At 35.6% G+C, this 9,005-nt stretch overlaps 1 protein-coding gene across 5 annotated transcripts in view; it reads left to right on the forward strand.

Moving 5' to 3' along the window:
- NR1H4 (nuclear receptor subfamily 1 group H member 4) overlaps window positions 1-8,625 on the forward strand; it is a 52,846-nt gene extending 44,221 nt beyond the window's left edge. For all 5 annotated transcript variants that reach the window (XM_059934760.1, XM_059934759.1, XM_059934761.1 and 2 more), the window contains 2 exons: window positions 6,475-6,588; window positions 8,325-8,625. In XM_059934760.1, the coding sequence (XP_059790743.1) occupies window positions 6,475-6,588; window positions 8,325-8,563 (353 nt within the window). In that variant the 3' untranslated portion in view covers window positions 8,564-8,625. The remainder of the gene's footprint in view (window positions 1-6,474; window positions 6,589-8,324) is intronic.
- The last annotated feature ends 380 nt before the right edge of the window (window positions 8,626-9,005 follow it).

Genomic DNA, 9,005 nt, shown 5'->3' on the forward strand with positions numbered 1-9,005 from the left:
TTAAGAACTTGTCAAGCCACAAAAGTCTGAGAAAGGCATTCCAAGAGATATAGCCATTATAACATAATAATATAGAAATTGCAGGTGCAAAGATGTGGAGAAATGAGAGAGCATCTATGTATAGGACTCACAAATACCTTGATATTGCTGGAAAATAATATTTGTGGAGCTGAAAATGTAGTGAGTACTAGATTATTAAGGAAGGCAAATGCCACAAAAGTACCTTTAGTTCTTATATAATGGGGATTCTTGGTAATATTCTGAGCAAATATGATATGACCATAGCAGTACTGTGGAAGATCTTTCTAGCAGTAATGTGAAGGAAGGTTTGGAGGAATTGAGACCAGAGGCACGTCTCTATAAAGAGACCAATGCAATAACTAGGTGAGAAAACATGAGGGTCTTGCAGGTTAAAAATATGTAGTGATCAAAAAGAAAAAACCTTGCTTGAGAACATAAGTTTCAGAACTTGTGATACTTCAAGTTTCAGAAGAGTTCAAGAATGAAGTTTTCCAGAACACAATCTGCATGAATAAAATGCATGCCTCCAGCTCATAATAAGATACTTTACCCAAACATCAACCACATATTGTGACAATAAAAACCATCCAAACTCACATGCTGCTTCGTACTTTATTATCTATAATGATGCTTCCATTTATTAATATTTATGAATTTGCTTCTTCCAGTGGATTTTCAGAACATTGCCTCTTCCCCACACCACAGAAAAAGCTGATCTTGCAAGATGACCTTTCAGAATAACTTTTTATTTTTATATAAATATAACACATTCTTATTTCTACTGTACATTTTATTCCAGAATAACATTTCAAAGTTACCCTGTTTAAGCCTACAGAACTCTTTAAAGAACATCATGTGAAATTTCTTTTCTTGTTCTTCAAATTCATACTCTTTTGTTTGCTTTTATCAAATCCCATCATATATACAAAGATACTGTCTCCTGATACACATTTACTTAGTGAGGGTTACAGGGTTTATTTATATTAATTGAGGCTTCAGAACACATATCTGATACAACCTGTGGCTGAGTTGTCTCTACATAATTCTAGTGCATCCATTTTTTTATTCCTAATGTGGTATTATGCAAAATTCATTTATAAGCTGGAATTTTTAATAAATATCGGAATAATCATATGATACCATAAAATATGATAGAACTGAAAAGGGCTTGCTAACACTGAATGAGTTTACATTTTAGCATTAAGGAAATTAGCAATAACTTCTCACAGACTTAACAGAACAACTTGTTCTATGTTCACTTCAAATACAAATAACCTCTGAAATTTATAGTATTTTTCGGCCTTTTTTGATTCCCCACAACAGACATGAGTGAAATATTCAATTCAGTAAGTGTTTATCAGGATGAAAGTATACCTTGTGATTTTACAATGATTTGCTTTTACATGCATCATCTCCTTAGTATTTCCAATGGCCCCTAAATGTGAGTGCTATGCTCCCATTTTATAGATGGGGAAACAGGCTTAGATAGGCTAGGTGACCTGCCCAAGGTCATACAGCTAATCAGTAGACTGCCAGGAAGTGAACACAGGTGTTCTACTCAAAGCCCAGTACTATTTCTACACATTGCACCTGTCACTCATTAAGATATAATATTTGCCAACTGTCAGCTGGTAGGGAATATTAAGACCCAGTAAGACATGGTTCCTGCCTTTTGGTTGAGTGAGAAAGCATAAGCAGCAGCTAGCAATTTGAAATTGCTTTTAAGCAAATGATAAAATGAATAAAGACGATGAGGTCAGAGGAAGGAGAGATGCTTATTAGAGTGATGAAGTTGTAGTAGATAGTAAAATATACTGTACATAGTATATTGTGCTTAAGTTTTCTGCTCTTTAAATATACATGATTTTGCTGCTTTAACCTTGGCAACTTGTGCAAAATGAAAACAATAAGGACTAAATTCTCTAATGAAGCCCATATAAGCTGATTATCAGTTCATAGACAGTCTTTGAAAGAAAGGTTGGAAATGTACAGAAACAAATGACAATATTTATGAGAAAGTTTAATTTAAGAATTAGAATTCTTACCAACTCTCATGTTGCTTTTTAAAGTTGTCACACAGTAATTTTGGCATGGGCAAATTTGGGAGTCAAACTATAGGAAGAAACCTCTTCAAAGTAAAAGAGATTATTAAAGTAATAAAAGCGTCAGTATTTCCATTGCCCCTCAGCAGTATTCCCCAAGCCTTCTGTACTTGACCAGTTTAGGACATTATGTATTTATTTATGTATCTGCCTTCTCCATTAATCTGTAAACTGTTTGAGGACTTTTCCCAGCACCATCACAGTGCCTGGCACAGATGAGGCACACAAAAATTGGTGAATTTCGTTGAGATGAATCTGGAACTTGACAGTCCAAATTCTGGCAACTCTTAAGCATCATTATCCTAAGATAAATTTTAGCCAGTAGGACTACTGGAAAGTATGTTATTTATTAAATATCTTAAATATTTTACATTGAAAGCAGTTATTTTTTGAATTGCTACTGTGATGGCAGCTTTTTACTCAAGGCCAACAGTATGGTACAAATGCCTCACTGAGTGGAGGTTAGCAATTGAAACAGAGGCCAAGGTCCAATCTCTTAGCACCAAGAGAATGTTTCCATTGTCTGAATGGCAACCTTTCCCCTAGCACATCTCACAGCTATGTAACCTTCATCGCTAGAAACAAACAAAACATAACATTGCCTAATTTAACAAGCATTTATTAATCTCCTACTCTGTCTCCAGCAGGACACTAGTTACTAAGGATACAGAGAGGAATAAGAAACATCTTTACTGGTCAGGCAGTCTGCCAGGCATTGGGAATACCGCAGTTGACTCCTGCTCTCATAAACTGTATGTGGTATTTCACACTCTAATGGGAGGGAGAGATATGAATTGTGAGAGGTGCAATAGAATTGAACATAGAGAAGGGAGCAACTAATTCTGCTTCACCATGACAGGTAAAGCTCCACAGAGAAAGCAAAATTTGAACTTGGCCCTGAAACATGGGTAGGATGTCCTAGCCGAACAAGGATGCCTTGTATATGTGCACTTGTGTATAATACACACACATACACACCTTGGCTTTATTTTTGTCCCCAATTAAAATAACTTAAAAGAGCATAGTGTTAATTCTATCACATGGTTATTCTCTCAGAGAATATTTCTTATCACTGGACAATTAATTTATCAATCACAGACCTCTTTTTTTTTTTTTTAAGGCAAACAAGAAACAGAGAAGCAGAAACAATGGTTTTTTACAACTGAACATTTCCATGGTAGTCTTTGTGATTAAGTTAGAAAATAGCCCCCTCTTGTGACCAAAAATCAACTAATTGGATTTAAGAGTAAGTTTCAGAAAGGAGTAAACAGGAAAACAGGAAAAGACTGCCCCTTCAGGACGATGCTATTGTTAAATTTCTTAGGTTAGAAATTGCTGGCTCATAAACACTTAAAACACCCCTTTGTTTATGTTGGTGTGATTAATTCTGATTATTGACTCTAATTCCAAAAGCAGGTTTATATTTTATCTATCCTGTAGGAAAATAATTTTTTTTAACTCTTCTATTATTTATTTTCTACGTTTTCTCTATATTCACTGTTGTTCTTTACAATGTGCACAAGACAAACAGTTGTAATAAACATTATAATCTTTTTTTTTTTTCCCCAAAAATTATCAATTGCAATTAGATAGCTAATGGAGGTATCATCTTTGGAGGGTGAGAGAGGATTTAGAAAAACAAATAAAATAGAAAATTAGGTAGTCAAAGATGATTTCATAAATATTTTCAAATCTGTTGCCTTTAATCTTATCTCCAAACCCTTATATACTATTTAAAATAATGACACAGTCGTGAATTATTATTTTAGGTAACCACAATTAACGGGTGTAATACCCAACTTTTGAAGACTGCCATTTTTTGAAGATGAAAAAGAATAGCTTTATTAACAAATACAGATCTTAGCTTAGCTTTAATACCTAGAGAAAAATACTGAGGCAAATCACTGATCAGCCAATTTGTATTCATCCCTAGCAAACTGCAGAATGCAAAAACCAAACAAAAACAAAAATGTAGCTTTGTAAACACAAAAGTACATGAGCTTAATCGAAGGTTAAGGTGGAACTAATGTGTTGACCCAATTCTCCTGAATAACAACATTAAGAGTTCTTTTTATGATTATTTGCTCTAACATTTATTGTGGGTTTACTATGAGCCAGGCATGGTGCTAAGAACTCTACATATATTATCTCATATAATACTATTGATATAACTCACATTTCACAGATGAGGAAACTGAGGCTTAAAGAATTGAAGTAATGTGCCCAAGATCAAGTCATAGGTCAGCTTTTAAACTCAGGCTTACTACCTCTTAACCACTATGTTTGTTGGAAACCAAGACTAGTAGTCCCAGCCTCACATACTCCTGCCCTCTGCATTTTAAGTTGTATCTAGTTTGGTCGTGGGTATTCAGTTCAGTCTGTAACAGCTGGATAGGGGCAATCTTCCACATGGTGTCATCCCCAAGTTGCTCAACAAAGACACTGTCGTTAAGAGAGCCAACTGGGGTCGATTAAAGGTCAAAGGAGAAAAAAGTGTGCTACTTTGACTAAAGAGAGAAAGGCCAAGGATTCTGTTTGAGAAGATTCTTTAGATTCATCTAAAGGTGAGGATTCAGGCTTTCTGATCCTGTGAAGTATAATATTAGATGATAATTATACTCTTTAGCATCTAGAATCCAACTTTATTCTGGTGTGTTTCAACTGAAGCTCTAAGGCTTTTAGGTCGGGTTTGGGATGGAATAGAGTAGTCTATTCTAGTGTGGACCAATTCTGGGAAACTCATTCTCATCTTAATTCATCCATAAGTCACAACACACCTTTTTTTTTCTTTTTTTCTTTTTTTTTCTGTCTGTACAATTCCCCAGTCAAAGCTTTTCTGGAGTGGAGCCATGCACAGAACAGGCACCAAACTAATAAGTGTTGAATGATTGGGGGAAGTGGCACAAAGGAATCTTAAATTATGAAGAGGAGTAAGTTATAAAGGAGAAGGAAGATATTCCAAGTAGAGAGAACATGTACAAAACTGGGCAGTAAGAATTGTTTAGGGAACTCCAAGTGCCTGAACATGGCTGGAGTATAGGCTGTGTGATAGAAAGATAGTACCCCTTAGTCACAACTAAGAGCCAGGACTCTGGAGCCTACTAGCTTTGGTTTGAATCCTGGTTCCACTTCTCACCAGCTGTGTGCCTTTGGTCAAGTTACATAACCTCTCTGTACCTATCTCATGGGGTGTTAGAAAGATTAAATGAGTTCTAGCATAAGAAGTGCTTAGAACAGTGCCTAGTACATAATGAGTACTCAGTAAATGTGAACTCCTATTGCTATCATGTGGGTGAGTATTGGGTGGTGGCAGAGGCAGGGGACGGGTCCAGGAGTTTCCTATGTAAAAAGGAAGAACATTTATGCCAAAAGCCATGGAGAGTTTTTGAAGGTTTGTAAGAATTGGGGAGACAGGGTGTGGTTTGAATTTTAGAAAGGTGATTCTGGAATGGATTAAAGAGGACCACACTGAAGACAGGAAGACCAGTAAGGAGGCAACTGGAGTAATCCAGATGAAAAGAAAGAAAGACTTAAACTAGGTCAACCAGATGCAGTGAAGAGGGGAGGAAGCACCAAGTGAGAGTTAGCTGGTCAAATACACAGGACTTGACTCAATCCAGGCACTGGACTGAGTTAGAGGAAGGCTGAATCTTGGTTGTCAGGTGGCGACAATTGGATGGGTGAGGATACCAATCACTGGAAATGGGAACATCAGGAAAGGAGTGGATTTGGAGGAAGATGGGGAATTTAGTTCTATACATGGTGTCTTTGATTTTGGACACACTGAGTTTGAAGAGAAGGGCCAAGTACCATTGCCTAATAGGCAATGGATAAACAGGTTTGGTACTTCAGAGAGAGATCAGAACTCTGATACGAATTCTAGCCAGTGTATTAAGTAGAGTTTATATTTCTGGACTGAAGAACAATAATTTTTTGTTGGTTAAGATGCTGTCTATGTCTTGATTATAGATAATAATGTTAAAAAGATTAACTAAAGCCCATCTAGAACATGGTGAAGTTCAGAGATTCTTTTGGCAATTCGAGAACATTATCATTTATTGTTACACAGTAGTGACTAAAACAAAGGCACTGCCAAAATCAAAGACATACAAATCGCTGATTAGGTTATATTTTGAGGATTTTAACTGATCTTCTTTGCAATACCTCACCTTTGGCTGGGACATTTAATATATAGTCATTCTTTAAATGTGGCTGGGACGTTTATCAAATGTCTGCATATGGGTATAAGTATTAACATGTATGTATATATATAATATGTTTGTAATTTTACACTTTTCAGTCATTCAAAAATTTTACTATGCCTCTGCAATTTTTCAACTTTCCCCCATAGGTATCTCTGATGAATATATAACGCCTATGTTTAGTTTTTATAAAAGTGTTGCAGAATTGAAAATGACTCAAGAAGAGTATGCTCTGCTTACAGCAATTGTTATTCTCTCTCCAGGTAATTTCAATGTTACATTTTTATTTTTATGCCATTTGTTGGTTTTCCCCTCAAGTATAGTAGTAATATTAAAGAAAATCTTGGATAAAAAACATAAAGAGAAAGTAAAATGGCATATAATTCCACCAGTCAAATTGAACCATTGTTAACATTTCAATGTACTTGTTCTCAGCCTTTTTCTAAACATCATACTCATTCATTCAGTAATTTCATTTTGAACACCTTATATGCACTAAACATGTTTCTAGACATTGTGGGATATAGCAGCAAAGAAACAGGCAGGATACAGCTACACGGAGCTTACACACTAGTAGGGTGAGAAAGACAGTAAATAAAGAAATGAATACAAATAATTTTCAGGAGGTGGTAATACTACAAAAAATATAAAGATGTGGGTATAAGGAAAGAAAGTGGCAGCAAAATGCTGTTATAATCAGTGGTCAGGGAAGGCTTTTTTAAGGGGTTGAAGTTTGAGCAAGGACATAAATTATATACTTTTAACATAATAAAGAACATACTGTCTTTAAGTGTACTTTTCCCATGTCATTAAATAATTATATTGGTAAAAGTTTGTTGTAATATGTACATCATATTCTATCGTATGATGTACAGTCATTTACTCAGTTGTTACCACGTTTTGATATTCAGGATGTTTCCAGATTTGTTGTTGCTGTTGTTTTAAACAATGTTGAAATGAATACCTTTGTACATAAAATTTGTCTATATTTTTGATTAATTATTTGGGAGTAAGTGATGCCATGTTCATGATTTGTAAAGCTTAATTACAACGATAGCCTTAAACCACTTTTATACATGATACTGAGGCAGAAGCTAGTTGTTAGTTTTACCATAAGAAATTATAATTTAAAAAAGAAAAACTTTTCAGCGGTACATACTAAAGTTACACACATTTATACCCTATAACCCAGCAATTCCAGAATATACCCACCAGAAATGATACTTATGCCCATCATAGAGTTTACCTTGAGTGTGTTTATTACCTACTCCAACCTCGTACTGCTCCCTGCATGATGGGCCAATAAATCAAGAGACAAGGTGTTGGGACAAGGAATAGCAACTTTATTTGGAAAGCCAGCAGACTAAGAAGATAGTGGACTAGCGTCCCAAAGAACCATCTCACCCGAGTTAGAATTCAGGCTTCTTTTATACTAAAAGGGGAGAGGGTATGGCTGGTTGCTGCAAACTTCTTGATGCTGGAATCCTTTGTTCTTGCAGCGTGGGTCTGGTCACAATGTTCCCATAAACCTCCAACAAGATAAATGTTATTCTCTGTTCTGCAACTTTTTATCTCTATATGAATGGAAAAGTGTTATACCTTTAAAGGTCAGAACCTTGAGAATGGGATATCTTATATATTTCAGGCTCTAGGCAACATTCTTTCACAAAAGGCACAGAGCCAGCATGACTAAGCACAAGCAACAGAGCACAAGGGTTAGAGCTGAAGGAATAGATTCAGTATGGAGTCTTTCTGGTACACATTGATTGGAAGGAGAATTTAGGGAGGCCTCTGGGGGGCAGTAAAGGTCTTATAGCTTGATCTAGTTGTGATTACACGAGTCTAAATACGTGTGTGTAAAAATTCATCAATTTGAACACTTAATTTGTACATTTTAAGTGTACATTTATAACTTACACTTCAAAAACGTTATTACTGTAATTATGCCAAATTATTACTTTTCCACTTTTTTGTCATTTTATTTTAAACTTCTAAACAGACAGACAATACATAAAGGACAGAGAGGCAGTAGAGAAGCTTCAGGAACCACTGCTTGATGTGCTACAAAAGTTGTGTAAGATTCATCAGCCTGAAAATCCTCAACATTTTGCCTGTCTTCTGGGTCGCCTGACTGAGTTGCGGACATTCAACCATCACCACGCAGAGATGCTTATGTCATGGAGAGTGAATGACCACAAGTTTACCCCGCTTCTCTGTGAAATCTGGGATGTGCAGTGATGGGCATTTCAGGGGCAGGGTCTAGCTCTTCATTTTCCTCATAATATAAATCCTATATATAACTTTCCTTTATTTCATTTGTACCTGGTTTTATGCAAGAATTCTCATCAATATTTATGTGGTAGTTATATAACCTCCACAATTGTAAATGTGGGGCTAGGTTGAAATACTTTCTCTACATTGTATTCTACAAGGCTTCAGGGAATCTTTCATTCAAATTGGTATGCCCTGTTTGCCTAATTAAATTAATCATTACTTCAAGTCTATCTGTTGAAATAGGGAAAATCTCATCTTGCTCTTCATCTTACCTTACTGCATATATTTTATTAAAAGGTTGTGTTCAATTTGGGCAATAAACTAAACATAATGGCAACAGGCTTTTCTTTGGAAACCAAATTTGAAAAATATACAACTTATTTCTTTAAATGACGAATGGCATCCT

This window comes from Balaenoptera ricei, chromosome 10 (assembly GCF_028023285.1).
Source record: "Balaenoptera ricei isolate mBalRic1 chromosome 10, mBalRic1.hap2, whole genome shotgun sequence".
Lineage (NCBI taxonomy): Eukaryota > Metazoa > Chordata > Mammalia > Artiodactyla > Balaenopteridae > Balaenoptera > Balaenoptera ricei.